Source organism: Pteropus alecto, unplaced genomic scaffold (genome assembly GCF_000325575.1).
Source record: "Pteropus alecto unplaced genomic scaffold, ASM32557v1 scaffold25, whole genome shotgun sequence".
NCBI lineage: Eukaryota > Metazoa > Chordata > Mammalia > Chiroptera > Pteropodidae > Pteropus > Pteropus alecto.
In genome coordinates this window covers 4,493,983-4,509,685 of record NW_006441955.1, presented here as the reverse complement: position 1 = coordinate 4,509,685, position 15,703 = coordinate 4,493,983, and the positions used below count along the sequence as shown (strand labels likewise).

Genomic DNA, 15,703 nt, shown 5'->3' with positions numbered 1-15,703 from the left:
TGAATGATGAATCTGAGGTCCAGAGTCCCTTACCTCCCTGAGGTCATACAAGCTGGGGCTTGACTTTATTCCTTCTGTCCTCAAATCCTGTTTTCTTTCCACACCATTCTGGAGAGGTGAGATGGGACTTAAAGGACTTCGTAATGATCTCAGTTGGCCCATAGCCCACCTTAGCTTGTGGTTAGTTCCACTCACTTTTAGGACTTTGGGAAACTGTACCTGTCTAGACTGATCTCAGACTTCTCAAACTCTGGGGCTTCTATAGCTGCTACTTGAATCCTGGGTTCCCTGCATGAGAAAGTTGCCTCTCTGTCAGGCCCTGTGAAGATCGGTCTGGGCTTTGGGCCTGTCTACATGGCCTTACTCTCATCTTCTCCTTTACTGCGTTTCTGGCCCTGGATCTGAGGCTTTCCCTAGAACCCAGCTCGTCATTAGAGCCTGTCTACCTGTCTCTGGCTGTAGATTCCCCAGGTGGTTTCTCTGCCCCTTGCCCCCTCGAAATGATTGCCAGGCCCAAAACTTCATAAATGGTATGGCCTGGCCAGTTTAGCCCTGTCCGCATTCCCAGTGCTTCTGACCGCTCAGAATCCCGAGAGACTAGTACTTCTCCACTTTTAGATAGGGTTTCATATTGTAAGACCATGTCTGTTGGGGTGCTTTCCATTGATCACCTCTTAGCACCAGCTTCTAATACAAACTGCTTCCTTTAAGGAACCACTTCCCTCCTCACAGAGAGCATATTGAACAGGAAACTGATACAAGGTTATGACTGGTTTTATTGCAGTCCTTCTAGAGGCAAACAGGAAATTTCATTGCTGACTAAACAGGGCTTGCAAGGAGCACTGGCTTTAGCCTCTTCCTCTGGCGAAGTGGGAGGGAATAGAAATGAGTCTGTGTCAGAGGAGCCTGTAAGAGCCTGACTGGAGACATTCAAGCAAAATCCTTGCCTGTTGGCCTCCTGCCTTCTTTTGTTCTAACTGCACTATTTTGCCAGTCTCCAGGGCAGGGCAGCCAGGATATGGTCTCCAAGTGTGGCATCTGCTAGGCTTTTTTCTTAATTTGTTTGGGTCCCTGTGCGTGGCTACACCTCTTATTCACATGCTCTCTCTCTGAGGAATGGGTCTAGATACCCTTCATGAAGCCCTCAACATTTCTTGCTCTCTTCCTTAGGACCTTGAACTACAAATACTTATTTTAGGTTTTGTCCTCTAGCTCCTTTGGGCAGGAGCTGGCAGGTCAGGGATTATTGGACTCTCTGCCATGTCTGCCTGCAGTTCTGTGCTAGGGCTGGGAGTACAAATGATCAAGCATGATTCCCGTCCTCAGACTTTCTATCTAGTGGGAAGGCAGATGCATAAACAAAATTGAAAGTATGGCAGTAGAAGGTTATGGTCATTTCTTGGGGGATGAGAAAAGTGGGATGGATACCAGAATATGTGATTGCCAAGAATAGCTGATTAAAAAGCCCTGTAAGCCACTGGATTTTCATTTGGTCTGACCAACTTCTTCTCCTTTCAGTCAGGTACCAGGAGTCTGAAAGAATACACTCTTATGGAGCTGCTTGTGGTAAGTTGTATAAAGGAGAGTTGAGTTGTTCAGGAGCCTTTGACCTATGAGGACTGACCTTTTGCTTGAGGGTAGGGACTTGGGTGTGGTTAGAAACCTATGATTGAAAGGCGAGATGGTTATTTAGTATTCTCACCCAGTATGATCATGGACGGGGGGCCAGGGCAATTTAGGCTGGACTTTGAGGGTATGTAGAACACTTTTGGGGGAAGAAATTGAGGTTTCTCTGCTAGGAGTTGGGCTGATAGGTAGTATGTTGAATTACAGATGCACATGGAAGAGCCCTGTTTTGACTTCCTTCGAACCAAGCAGACCCTTGGGTAAGTCTGCTGGCAAGAGCACTGAGCTCAGATAAGAGTCTGGGGCTTACTTTGCATGCTGAGGTTTATCAGATATCCTGACTGAGCAGTTTCTCAGGGCCCTTTGCTCCTTTCATGCCTAGGCATACCTCCTGGTCAAAACTTCTGGAATTTGCGTCTTAGACTAGCCTCTGTTCAGTTCAGGAGAGGGGTGGGCATGCTAACCTGAGAATGAAATAGATGTATACACATTTATAGATCTTTCAGGACCTCCAGGCCCACTAAAGATATATAGAAACCCTTCCCTCATGTTCTGAGGGCAGGGCCCCGCTTACCTCCTGAGCTCATAAAACTTTTCACTTTGGCTGTAGGTATCATGTCTACCCTACCTGTAGGAACACATCTGGGATTCTAGGATTCTCTGTTACTGTTGGGACTCAGGCAACTAAATACAAGTGAGTAAACGAGTTAGTAGATGGTTCCAACTATTATTCTTGGCATGGAGAGTAGGGGTACAGGTACTTCCTTAAATCTAACAGTTCTGACCAAATAGGGTTTGCTTTTAGTCACAGCTGTGGGGAGCGGGTGGGAGCTGGGGAGTGCTGGTTCATAGATGGCCTGATCCAGGACTGATCAGTGGTTTCTGTGGTTCTATTAGAGTTTGACTCAAGTCCTGTGGTCATTGTACAGGGCTTGCGCATGTTCCATCTCTTCAGGCAGGTGCCTGACCTGGCCACCATGCTAGAACCAAGTACAAGGCCTTGTTGGTTCTTAGCTTTGAAATGGTCAGGGGTGGCTGTCACTGCATCATGGGGGAGGGGTGCGTACCAGGAAAATGGGATGGAGGTAGGGCTCAGGGTAGGGTTCTTCCCCACCCTCTTTTCTTCCTCAGTTTAGGGGAGAGTATTGAGGACTGGGAAGAAAACATTTCAGCCTCTTTCCTGGAAGTATTCCTGAGCCCTAATTCTCTCCTTTGCTTGGAGACCAGGTCTCTGATTACTTTTGTTTTGTTTCAGCTCTGAAGTTGTTGATAAGAAGATAGAAGAGTTTCTTTCTAGCTTTGAGGAAAAGATCGCAAACCTCTCTGAAGATGCATTCAACACCCAGGTGACTGACTGAGCTGGTCTGCTCTTTTGTTCCTTGGCCCACAGAAGCCCTCAAGACAACTAGACACCAGTCTTAAGTGCCATGTGCTGGCCAGCTTTTGAACATTGTAGCCCCAGCCTAATCTGATCATAATGTCTTCCTAGCTTCATCTTTTCCCATCATGCTGGCAAGTCCCAAGTGAAGGCACCAGAACGTGTCCATCACAAACCAGATGGGACAAGGCCAGGTGTGTTCTGGGGGAACTGATGTGATGCCATGCCTGAAGATCTCTATTTTTGGTGTAACAGGTCACAGCTCTGATCAAGCTGAAGGAGTGTGAGGATACCCACCTCGGGGAGGAGGTGGATAGGAACTGGAACGAAGTGGTGACACAGCAGTATCTCTTTGACCGCCTTGCACATGAGGTAATAACATGGTTTTTAGAGTCAGACAGCCCGCACAGGGACTCCTGGTTTTATAGGAGTCACAATCCCAAGCAAATCAGTATTGTGTGGAAGAGAAACTTGGGGAGTCATCCAGGCTTGGTTATTTACTTGCTCATTTTTGATTAGTCAAATCTAGATTCCAGACTGGCCTCACTAGCACCTTAAGTGCCCAAGTGAGCAGGATGCTAATCCTTGTTCCGCCTCCCCAACCAGTTTCAACCAGAGCAGATCCATTTTTGTATTATATAGTACGTGAGGTTCACTTTAAGATTTGTGGAGATAAAAAAGCGTTCTGTAATTTAAAGAAAATTTAAAACTTCTGGTCTTTATGAACATGGAGTTCCTCCTCCAGATGTAATGATTCCAGGTGTAGGTCTTTTGACTACTTCTAGCCCCAAGTAATAACACTCGCAAAAAAGAGCTCTATGCCCTGCACTACAGTGCACTCTGATACTATAACCCCCTGCAGTGAATTACATTGGGGCAGAGGGTTTAAGAAGAGGCTTTAGCCCAGCTCTTAAGGCACTCCAGTTTTCCTGTTAAAACTTTTCACCTGTTTCAGTAGTTTACTGTATTTTCTCAAGCTAGAGTGTACAGCTACCAGGTACCTGAGAGTTTTGGCTTGGTGTACTCAGCTGTAATTCCAGCATCTGCTTCCATCTCTTGCTTATCTGCCTGGGTCAGTCATTGCTATGAAACATTTTGAAAGTATGTCACTGGGGCTCATTTTTATCCCTCTCTGGAAGGTTGGCAGCAAGCTGAAACTTGGAAAAATAAAACGATGTGCTCAGACCAAGGAAGGCTGCCTAGGGAGTTATGTTTAAGAACTCTTTCCAGATAGGGTATTGCTAGTCTTCTATAGCTTTATTTCTTCCTTATCTTCCTTTCTCCTATAAGATTGAAGCACTGAAGTCATTCTCAAAATCAGACCTAGTCAACTGGTTCAAGGCTCACAGAGGACCAGGAAGTAAAACGCTCAGTGTTCATGTGAGTACGGTTAACGAAGCTGTAGCTCTGTCCTTTCCAGGGCTGTCATTTAGCCGTTACTATTCACTGGGTTTGGGTTATCAGAGGTCCTAACAGGTCTTTGCCCAAATCTGGTCAGATTTCTCACCTTGAGTCTTTGGCTTCTTTCAGGTTGTCGGATTTGGGAAGTATGAACTGGAAGAGGATGCTATCCCTTGCGGTGAGGATTCAAACTCTGCTTGTGAAGTGATGCAGCTGACCTACCTGCCAACCTCTCCTCTGCTGGTAGATTCTACCATACCTATCACTGATATCAGGGCTTTCACATCAACACTTAACCTTCTCCCTTACCATAAAATAGTCAAATAAACTGCAGTCTCATTGGCCTGAATGAAGCATTGTGTATTTTAAAATGTGTATTTTATGAAGTTACACTACTATGGCCGTAGGGCTTCCATTGAAGTTTTGCACTGGCATCATAGAATTTGATTTACTCCCCACCCCCTTTTGATTGTGACTAACAAACCAAGGGTTACAGTAGCAGCTGGCAGAGAGAAATTAGGGTGGGCCAAGTGTGACCAAAATGCTTACTGGAGCAGTTTGAGAAGCCCTGGCCTGTCCTGGTCCTCTCAGATCGAATCCAAACTCCCCATGTAATCAATGTCTTATTAGTGCCTAAATGTTAGGTGCTAATACCAATACCTAAATCATGATGATGATGATGATGTTGTTTTTAATGTATTTTTAAATAAAGATAATTCTGTACTGCCCTTCAGTTGAGCCATTTGCTACTGTGGCTTTCTTTTTATTATGTTTTGTTTCAGTGTGGGGTAGAGACCTAAAAATGAACACTTCTCAAACCCTCTAAGGAAATAAAATATTTTTGGATAAAATGCTGGTAGCCCGATGTGTGCTATATGAGAGTTCAGTGAAGATGCTGGAGAAGAGTATGGTGGGGGCTAAAGACAGAACGCCAGGTGTAAAGGAAGGGTGACAAAAGGAAGGATCCTCCCATTATTCAGGAGAGTCCTTGTGAAATGCTAATTCCTGTATTCAAGGTTGCCAAATAATTGGCTCCAAGTTTAACAATAAATAAAAGAAACACATTTAAAAAAAAAGGTTGGAAAAATTACTTTATGAAGCCTTAAGAAGCACTGAGTATAATTAAACTGTAATCCAGAGTTAGATACAATAGTTCAATTCCAAAATAAAAGTTATCGTAGGTGAGACCATGAAAATTTCCTAACACTTGATTTTAATACATTGCGCTAATTTTCTAAAACAACTCAGAGGAACTGATATTTACAGTAGATGGAGTGTTTATGAAAAATCTGGCATCAAGTATATATGTATAATATGTGTATGTGTATATATATATCCCAGATTACATGAACGAGGAAACATATGATGTATGTCTCAATAGCAGTAATAGAGTGCAGAGTTTGAGACTGGGAGTTATAAATGCTTTTCGAAGCCTGGGGTTTGGAAAAGGAACAGACATCTTGTTGGCAAAACCTGAAGTTTTTCTCAGGATTGAAGTCAAAATTGTTGTAACTGCCACAAAAGAGGAAAAAAGGGAAGCTTTTCTTGCTTTAATTGTTCATCTGCATCGGAAAGTCCAGTATCCCTGAGATAGGAACCACTGCAATAAGGGAGTATTAAGTAAGTTCTCCCAAAGGAAGACTGTTGCTTAATTATGCCTACTGCCCTGGTGTCAGGTGTAAACTACTTTACATCTCCCAACCTAATGCTTGGCAGCACCAAGACGTTTCAGTAATGGCTCATCATAAACCCAACATTCTCCATCTTCATGAAATAACTGTAAAAGAAAGGGGGGAGAATTCAGTTACACACTTGCTGTGTACTTCTATAACATCATACTTCTTATTATTTTATGGGCTCATCTTGTTCACCACCATGCTTGCTTAAACCAGTGTTCGGTTTCAATTGCTTCAACAATTCATTGAAACGAATGAACTACAGCTCAGGGTAAAGGGGGAGTAGCAGCTGGGAGGTTGGGACAAGCTTCCCCGAAGCAAGCTTACCCTTGTCTCCCACTGAATTTCCTTCTCCTTCCTTTCTCGGGCTTCTGCTCTTTGTCTTTCTTCGAGTCTATGCTTGGCTTCAGTTGCTGCATCAATATCTCTGATTTTTAAGTTGAAAGTGACATCCTTCCAAAGGCTAAAAGAAGAAGTCGAGGTGCTAAATACTAGATGAACACAGGAGTTAGCAATCTTGAATGACAGTCTACAGCTACCCTGAATATAGAATAATCACAATGTAAGTCAAATGACTTTAAGTGCTGTAGTTCACAGACTACATCTCCTTAAGCTGGCACCAGGGCACTGGAGTAAAGAACAGAAAAATAGAAGATTGTACTGCTATTGCTAGTTGTCAAGGAAAGAAAGAAGGGATGGGCAGAAAGCTGGATATATGATACATAACGGAGGAGGAAGAACAGTGAGAACTGAGACCTGGGATTCTATTTCTGGCTCTACATCTAATTAGCCATGCAACTTTAGGGGTGTCAGTTCACCTCTCTAGGGCTTGAGTGTCCTTTACTCTAAACCGAAGGATTAGATCAGAGGACCTGTGAAGTTCCATGTCAGAAAAGCTCCTTTGGATTTAACAATGAGAACTCGGAGAAACAGTGTGAACAGAGAGAAAGGGTCAAAAGGTGATCTGCAGAGGCTTAAAGAGATTTGGCTTCCTCTCAAGATCTGGAAGATAATAATTGGACAAGTCTGGTCCAAACATGTCACTTTACAAGTGAAGACTCCTAGGGACTTGAAAAGTGGCCATGCCTAAGATCCCTTTGTGGTAACAGACCATGTATGTCTACAGATTTCCGCTGAGCAGAATATTAACAAGTTAGAGACAACGAGCAGGGGGTAATTTGTTAGGTCCCCTTACTTAATTTAAGAAATCCCCTAATATGCTAAACAAAGAACTTTAGTGCATGATTCCTCATAACCACTAAAAGATACCAATTTTACTGGGCAAATGAAAAAGGAAACAATTATAATGTTTAAGACTACTGAAAAATTGAATACCAGTTAGGCATTTGATATTAAGGAATTGATTTTCTTAAAGGATGACATTGTAGTTTTTTTAAAAAGTCATTTTAGAGATAGATACTGAAATACTTAGGGATGAAATTTTGTTTAAAAGTTCTTACAAACAAAAGACCTGAAGGTGTTTTACTAAACACCTCAGTTGGGACCTCCCTGCCATCTCTTAGAAACCACAAAGATGGTGATAAGTCAATGTACACTGGGTACTTATATGCCAAGCATCATATACATGCTACATGCTTATCTCATTTAGTCCTCACAACAACTCAGGTAGATTTTAAGGAGAGGTGACAAAAGAGGCGAACTTACAGGCTTGGTTACAAAACTAGTAAGTGGTGGAGCTCCACATGAACCCAGGCATTCAAACTTAGCCTGTGCCAATATATTCTGCTATACTGTCTCCAAAACCCAGCCCTGTGCCTGTGACTCACCAACAGCAGGAACCCTGCCTCAAGTTATGTCATTTCCTTACCTGCGGGATTCATAGTCATTCTGATCTTCCAACTTCCTCACTTTCTTCTTGATTATAGGCAACTTCTTGGTATCTATAAAAACTGTATTTTCCTAGAAAACAGAAGAGGTAGGCAGATGTTTTACTGTTCAACTGTTCTAGGAGGAAGTCAAATCTTCCCAGAAACCTTTAATTAACAGATGTAATAATCAAATCTCTATGTATTAATTAGACAATGAGTTTTATATGCAATCTTCAGCCTACACATAGGTGTGTGCCTTAATTCTTGATAGAAGCTCAGTGCAACAGACGTTTTCAATGTGGCTATGTGCTACATTCTCATGATGTAATCTTTTAGAGAACTAGACCTATAAATAATCCTAATGATAAGTATGCTGAAGTGTTTTCTACATTTTAAATTCTCCAAGTCCAAAATCCAGTTCATTGACTCTTGTTAATCCCATACCATCTTTCTCCTACCTTAAATAAAGTATAGGTACTGTCTGCAAGTTCCTTGAGGGAAAGGGCTATCTTACTCATTTCTGTATCGCTGGTGCCAAGCAGTCAATACATTTCTTATACAAAATCAAACTGTGTACATAAATACAAATTAGCACTTAGTTTCATAAACATACCACACATTCTAATGATATAGCTGACATTTACTGGGTGCTTCTATGGGCCAAGCATTTTTCTACATATATTATTCTTGAGTGTTTTGAGAGGAGAAAATTAAAAACCATTCTACTACCTGTACTGCTGGGGAAGAGGTGGAAAAAGGAAAAGGCTTGTCCTGAAGAGATGGCATTAGAGCTGGCCTTGGTTAAATTTCCAGATGAAGGAAGCCAGAGTAACAGAAAGGCTACAATTTTAGGTAGCCTGAAACAAGTGGCAAAATATAGGCTCTTACCCCTGTTGTATATTTTGCGTACATTACACCATTCCATTCCCCTTCAACTGAACAAAAAGACTTCTTGTCATTTGGAGAACTAAACAGAAAAGGAAACATTTGTGTTAGTCTCAAGCTGAAAACTACCAAAGAATCTGAATCTGGTCAAGGTGGCCTACCTGCACAGAGCAAAACACAGAACAGCAGATGTAAAGTCTTATATAAAGGTAGATTAATAGAACTAGATTTCCGAGAGCCAAATGTAAGAATGGGGGCTCTAAACAAGATGCTAATGAACCTGAGATCCCATGAACGGTGAGTATAAGATGAGCAAGAGAGCCCAGTGGTGGGTGCTGGGGACACAGCAGACTGGGACAGTCCCTGCCCTAAAGCTGTTCACAGCCTAGAGGGGAGAGACGTCGCCAATGAGATTCTGGATGGTAAGTTCTGTGGTGAGCTTATACGAGCACTGGAGTTCAAAAGAAAAACTGCTGGGATGAGGGTCAGGGAAAGTTTTGCTTAAGGGTGTAACATTAGAGACCAGGCTTTCATCCTCAAGCTGAAAGGGACTTCTGGATCAAATGGTTTGACCTTTTTTCCCCTTCTTCAAAAGTCCCAACAGGCCCCTACTTGGACATGATATATATGGCAGGTATGGAATTTGGGAAGATAAGCATCACAGAAAAGGACAGGTTAGGAGGGGTGAGGCATGAACATGGAAGGAGGCTAAAAGAGGTCAGAAGAGAAAAATATACAAAGAGGGATGAACCTGCTACCAACTGGACTGAAACTTAAGTTTCCTCTATAATTTAGGGGCCCCTTAGGGAAATGGAGACAAGTGGAAAGAAAAAGGGTAGGATCTCAGATTTAAAGTCATTGTAAGTGGTTCTCGAAGTATGGTTTGGGGATCCCTGGATGTTCCCAAGACACCCTTAGGTCAAAACTATTTTCCTAGTATTAAAACATTACTTGCTTTTTTCACTTTAATTTTTCACAAGTGTACAGCAACTGACTGACTGCAAGTAAATAGGAGAATCCAGCTGTCTTCTATTAATTACAGTCATGCCCCACTTAATGATCGAGACACATTCTGAAAAAAGGGTAGTTAAGCAATTTCATCGTCGTGCAAACATCTTAGAGTGCACTTTACACAAACCTAGATGGTATAGCCTACTACACACCTAGGCTGTATGGTATACAGGCTACAAGCCTATACACCACATTAATGCACAAACACAAGATTAAATCAAGCAAGAGAAAAGGATGCAATCAAGAGACAAGGCAAACATGACACGTATGAGGCTGCTGTTGACATAGGATATACTGTTTTAAAGCCAACTTTTTTGTAAGCAGAAAGAGTACTCTAAAATAATGATAAAAGTATAGTAAGTACATAAATCAGTAACAGTCATTATCATTATCATGTATTATGTATTGTACATAACTATATGCTATACCTTATATACACTGTGGGTTTGTTTCCACCAGCATCACTACAAACACGGAATGTGATGTGTTGCACTATGACATTACAATAGTATGACATTGCTAGGTGACAGGAATTTCTTATCCATATTATAATCTTATGTCTTTTCATGGATGTGTTTTGTGGTTGACATTATTATGCAGTGCATGACTGTATATTAGAGATTTATAAAATTCAGAAAATGTGCAATGCCACTCAAAAATTTCTTAAAGTTATGGAAAGTTCTTTTTCATAAAAATACTATTGTCATTCATAAATGTGTGTGTTTTGAAATCTGTTATATTTTATTATTAAATTGAAGAATATAATATAAACAAAACCAAAAAGTTTGAGACGTACTCAGCTAATAATATCTTCATCTGATGCTCAATTCCCTAATTTGAAGAGCCCATCCAGCACTCTTTTAGCTCACAATTTTGAGGGTAGTCTAATATTTATGGCTATGACTAGTGGAGAATTCTGCTGAGTTAGTTTCTGTTGGTGCTGATTACCTCTAAGGAACTCCAAGAAGCAGGCATGTCTCTGTTCTGAACATCTTATTTCCAACACCTCCTCTTTTTGGGGAGCAGCAGCACTATAGAGGTGACTTTTGTTGCTCTCTAAGCTCTGCCCATATAATCTGACTGCAATATTTTGGATTTTACACCGATTTTTAGTCAATTTCATCTTTGTGTTCATGGTCCCACTCTGCTCAAGATTTTTTTGGATACTGATACTGTCATCCAAATTAAATTATCTTCCAGGAAAACTGGTTAAACAGTCGTCTTCCAACTGTAACACGGTTCCAAATAAAGCCTTTGAGGGCAGAGTAAGTCCTGCAGATTTTCCTCCTTCAAGCAGGCTCTGAACCCACACGACTGTCACCCAGACTGCACAGCTGTCTTCATTAGACCCTATCTAGAGTGTCAAAGAAAACCAAGCCAGTGATGGTTACTGTTTTTCCCAAGAAAGGCACAGAAAAAAGAACCGTGAGGACTTGGGGACACTTTAGTGGGAGTCACAGTGTCTACTGTATGGAATAAGTTCATGGCTCAATCTGGCAATAATGAGGTAGGAATCCCAGATCTGGGTTAGCTACATGGCCTAGGCAAACCTTTTTCTATTCTCCAGTTGCAAGTCAAGTTCCTAGGAAGGAACTCCCACTAATGATCTCTGATGATTCTGAACCTAGATTTTAGGTCTCCTAAAAATGGGATTTTTAGAAAGAGACATGATACACAAAATGAAAAACAAGTTTACAAAGACAGAAACAATGAAATGGTCAATCCCTAACAAATTAGTTCAAAACAAAAAAGTATTTCAGAGAAGCAGAAGAGCCCCAAAGCAGAAAAGCAAAACAAAATACCTACAAGATCTCAGCGGTAATTCTGTGCTTCTTTCCCCCATAGAAAGGTTTAGTGTGGAAGACGATATTTGCGCTATAGCCAGTTTTGGAACAATTAATACTGCATTCTCCGCCTAGTTCCACCCAGGGCACTGTGAGGATAGACCTGCAAAATCAGAAGTTTTCAGATAAGGGTCATAGCTTAAGGAACAGCAGGTCCTGCTGCTTGCTGATTAAAAGAAATGGACACAGCTCTACTTGCCTTCCATAACCATTGGGGAATGTGAGAATGTAATGCTCATCATGGTCCAGACATGAAACACAGCCTGCGGAGAGAAGGGGTAGAAACTCTGATGACAATCTCAACTGGCCATAAGGCTCCATTGTCTGATTGACAGATACTCCACTCAATCTAGGGAAAACCAACCTTGTACCCCACCGCTACCCTCATTCCCAGTACATATGCTTACATGCAAACAATGACATCCAGCCTGGCTTTCGGGGCCATTTCCCCTTACTTACACATATTATGTGTCTAGCACATATTAGAATGACATGAAATTCTCCAATTAACACTGGAGTCCACCCAATGCCCAAAGACTACATACTTACCCTGCCCTATGTTGTGCACGCCAATCGACATTCCAAGGAACTTTGATTTGGTCCAGATATGAGCATTGAATTGTATCTTCTTGTTAAAACACTCAGCATAGAAGGCTGAAACTGCAGAAATTGCTTTTAATCAGTGCACTATGTAGGTATAACCACCCCTCCAACTCTTAACTCGAAGAACAAACTAGCTCCAAGGGGGAAATCCTTTACCCCTCAAAGAAGTGCCATGAATAAGACCTTGTTTCCCCCAATGCAAGCACCCATTCAGGGCCACGTGGGCAGGGACTTCCCTGAACCATGAAGCTATGGCCAATCCTGGAGGCTTGAGGTCAAAAGATCTGGCTGTTCTTATGGTCGGCAAGCACATTCCTGTCCCAGCTCTAACCTGAGCTCATCCAGTATTTCCAGTCATACCTCTGCACTGAGAAATAAGATGCTGAGGACATGCATTCTCTCCACAATGCCAGGAATATACATACTGTACAGAAACCACATCTCATTTACCTATTGATACATATTTAATCAGTGGAGTTAACAAAGTCTTTGGAATTTATATAAGGAACAGGTATGAGGAACCAGCCCTCACAGGATTGGGAGGGTACAGGCAGCCATAAAACCGATAGTACAGTGACCTCACCTATGGAACTTTTTATGACCCCTTTAGAGAGAATATTTGAAAGTGGATGTTTTAGAGAAGCTCTGTAACTTACTGGGTGGATGATGGGAAACCTGCTCAGCCACGAATGTTACACTGTTTTTGGAAACCCAGGGAACTGGTCCTTCTGAAACCAGCTCCTGCAAGCAAATGTAACATCATATTTTTTTTTTTTAGTGTGGAAACACAAATGATACTGCAGAGAATCTAGTAACTGGAGGCTCCTGATACATACTTCTATTATGTTACTTAATTATACTACTGAAATTATTGCTTTGTGTCAGTCTCCCTAAGGCATTCTTGAAAGCAAGGATCATGTGCCTAACTTAGGGTCATGCCTGGCACAGAGTAAGCACTTATCAATGTCTACCAAATAAGCAGGAATAGACACATACTGCCTCTGTCTTCAGAAAGGACTGCACGTAACGTGTCATTTAAAAAGGAAAAGACATGGAGAGTCATGATTACTGAGGGACTGTGGGCTTTGAGGGCTAGGGACCCCCCCTCCCCTCAATCCCTTGAGATCTTTTATATTTATTTGAGTCTTCCTTGCTTTAAATGCTAAAAGCCCTGTGGCTCAGGTCTGACTTATCTACTCTTCCCTAGCTATACTATCATCTTAGAATATTTCACCTAATCCCAGGGCTTTAAGTGCTATCTAAATATACTAAAATCTCTGAAAGCCCCCTCTCTATTTTAGACCTCTCTCTTGAACTCAAGACTCTTAGATTGTAACCCCCAACTTGACAGCTCTACTTATATGTCTAACAGACCACTCACACTTTATATTTCAAATCAGAGTTCCTCAAACCCAATCTTCTCCTTTTTAGCAAATGACACTAACCAACTCTAAAGCCCACAGGCAAGGATTCATCTCTGACCTCCCCCAATCCATCTATTAGTTCTAACTCCAAAATATAGCTCGAATCAACATTGTCTCTCCTGGAATAATGCCACAGCTTTCTCAGTGGTCCCCTTCTATTTTTGCCCATGTCCAAATTATTTTTCAAAAAATCATTAAATGATCATTTCAAATCAAAAATGAGATCCTGATAAGCCATAGTTATCATTATGGCCCATGAGACCTTGCATGACCTGATCTCTAAATCTCTATTCTTATCTCACGCCACTTTTTCTCCTTGTTCACTATATTCAAAATATGCCGACCCAACAACACCGCTATTCTATGGGTGGAGAGCAACTTCTGTTCACTTTATAATTGTTATCTGGCCCCAAATAAAATGAAACCTTGAATCACTATGCAACTTAAGATAACTAAAAACATTAGTGCAGAACTCACTGTGTTCTCTTCAGTATCATTTGGTAATGTCCAGTGACACTGAAAGATCTCGCCCAAAATAGGGTTGTATGGCTTTTTGGCAACTGATCCTCTCCTTCCTGCGTGAAAGGCTGAGAGGTACCATTTCACAACCTGAACCATTCGGTCTCTGGCATCCTTCTGGTCACTAATGCTGCAAGGGAGAAAGACAATATTTAATGTCCTTCTTTCTGACAGGAGACAACAAGCTCACACAGCACATCTCAGCACGATCCACCCCGAGACAAGCTGAGAAGACCCAGGACCAGGAGTTACCTCAAAGCTTCTTTTTAAAATTGAGATATAATATACAAAATTAAACACAGCAGTCTTAAGTGTTTGGTTTGATGAATCTGACAAATGCATATAACCATTTAATTCATCACCATCCAATCAAGATGTCGAACATTTCTATTAACTCTAAGTTTCCTCATCCCCTTTCCAAGTAGTCCTTACCCCTCACCCCGAGGCAAACACTGTTCCTGGTTTCCAGTACCACAGATTAGTTTTCCTAGTTCCAGAACTTCTTATAAGTGCACTGTTTAATTGCCAAATAGTTGGAAATTTTCTAGATATATCTGTTATTGATTTCTAATCTAATTCCTCATGGTCAGAATATACCATGTATGGTTCTGATTATTTTAAATTTATTAAGTCTTCCCAGTATATGACCTATATTGATGAATGTTCCATGTTACACAAATTGTTTGGTAGTATCGAAAGGTCAACTGGGTCAAGATGATTGATAATGCTGTTTGAATTTTCTATAGCCTTACTGATTTTTGGAGGGGTGGGTGCAGTGCATGCTGGGAGCTACCTATTCTATCAATTCCTGAGGGAGGAATTTCCAATCGCCATTGTGCGCTTCTCAAAGTCTCCCTTTAGTTCAGTCATTTTTTGCTGCATGCATTTTGAAGCTTTTATTAGGTACATACACATTTGGGATTATAATGTATTCTTGATAAACTGACTTTTTATCATATAAAATATACTAATTTGTCTCTGGTAATATTTCTTGTTTTAAAAGTGTCCTTTGATACTAATACAGTGATACCAGCTTTGTTATGCTTTGTGTTTTGCACAAACTGTCTTTGTCCATCCTTTTACTTTTAATCAATCAGTGTCTTCATATTTAAAATCTCAAGCTTGCAAATAGCATACAGATGAATCTTGCTTTTTTATCCAGACTAAAAATCACTGTTCTCTTAGATGGAGTACATATGCTACTTACATTGAGTGTCATTACTGATATAGCTGCATTTAACTCTACAATCTTGATATTTGTTTTTATTTGTCCCTTTTTTTTCCTTGTTCCATTATTTCTCCTTTCCTCCTTTTTTGTAATTGAGTATTTTTAGAATTCCATTTAATCTCATCTACTGACATTTTAGTTGTACTTTTCTTTATTTTTAGGTGGTTCCTCTAAGGGATCTCAAAGTCTAAATTCTCATACAGAGAAACTATCCTTAAATCTCAAATCTGTATCTAATGAATAACTGGTACTTTGTATCTTTATTTAAATATTACCAAT

At 41.0% G+C, this 15,703-nt stretch overlaps 2 protein-coding genes across 10 annotated transcripts in view; one reads left to right on the top strand and one right to left on the bottom strand.

Moving 5' to 3' along the window:
• NRDC (nardilysin convertase) overlaps window positions 1-5,143 on the top strand; it is a 69,450-nt gene extending 64,307 nt beyond the window's left edge. For all 5 annotated transcript variants that reach the window (XM_006919190.3, XM_015595114.2, XM_006919189.3 and 2 more), the window contains 7 exons: window positions 1,519-1,566; window positions 1,834-1,886; window positions 2,237-2,320; window positions 2,882-2,972; window positions 3,260-3,376; window positions 4,295-4,384; window positions 4,535-5,143. In XM_006919190.3, the coding sequence (XP_006919252.1) occupies window positions 1,519-1,566; window positions 1,834-1,886; window positions 2,237-2,320; window positions 2,882-2,972; window positions 3,260-3,376; window positions 4,295-4,384; window positions 4,535-4,732 (681 nt within the window). In that variant the 3' untranslated portion in view covers window positions 4,733-5,143. The remainder of the gene's footprint in view (window positions 1-1,518; window positions 1,567-1,833; window positions 1,887-2,236; window positions 2,321-2,881; window positions 2,973-3,259; window positions 3,377-4,294; window positions 4,385-4,534) is intronic.
• A 334-nt stretch (window positions 5,144-5,477) lies between these two features.
• The window catches only part of OSBPL9 (oxysterol binding protein like 9), a 112,451-nt gene continuing 102,225 nt past the window's right edge, over window positions 5,478-15,703 (bottom strand). For all 5 annotated transcript variants that reach the window (XM_006919184.3, XM_006919185.3, XM_025051941.1 and 2 more), the window contains 9 exons: window positions 14,155-14,326; window positions 12,910-12,994; window positions 12,200-12,310; window positions 11,850-11,913; window positions 11,613-11,753; window positions 8,799-8,877; window positions 7,910-8,001; window positions 6,409-6,544; window positions 5,478-6,182 (listed from right to left, as the gene is read on the bottom strand). In XM_006919184.3, coding sequence (XP_006919246.1) covers window positions 6,108-6,182; window positions 6,409-6,544; window positions 7,910-8,001; window positions 8,799-8,877; window positions 11,613-11,753; window positions 11,850-11,913; window positions 12,200-12,310; window positions 12,910-12,994; window positions 14,155-14,326 — 955 coding nt within the window. In that variant the 3' untranslated portion in view covers window positions 5,478-6,107. The remainder of the gene's footprint in view (window positions 6,183-6,408; window positions 6,545-7,909; window positions 8,002-8,798; window positions 8,878-11,612; window positions 11,754-11,849; window positions 11,914-12,199; window positions 12,311-12,909; window positions 12,995-14,154; window positions 14,327-15,703) is intronic.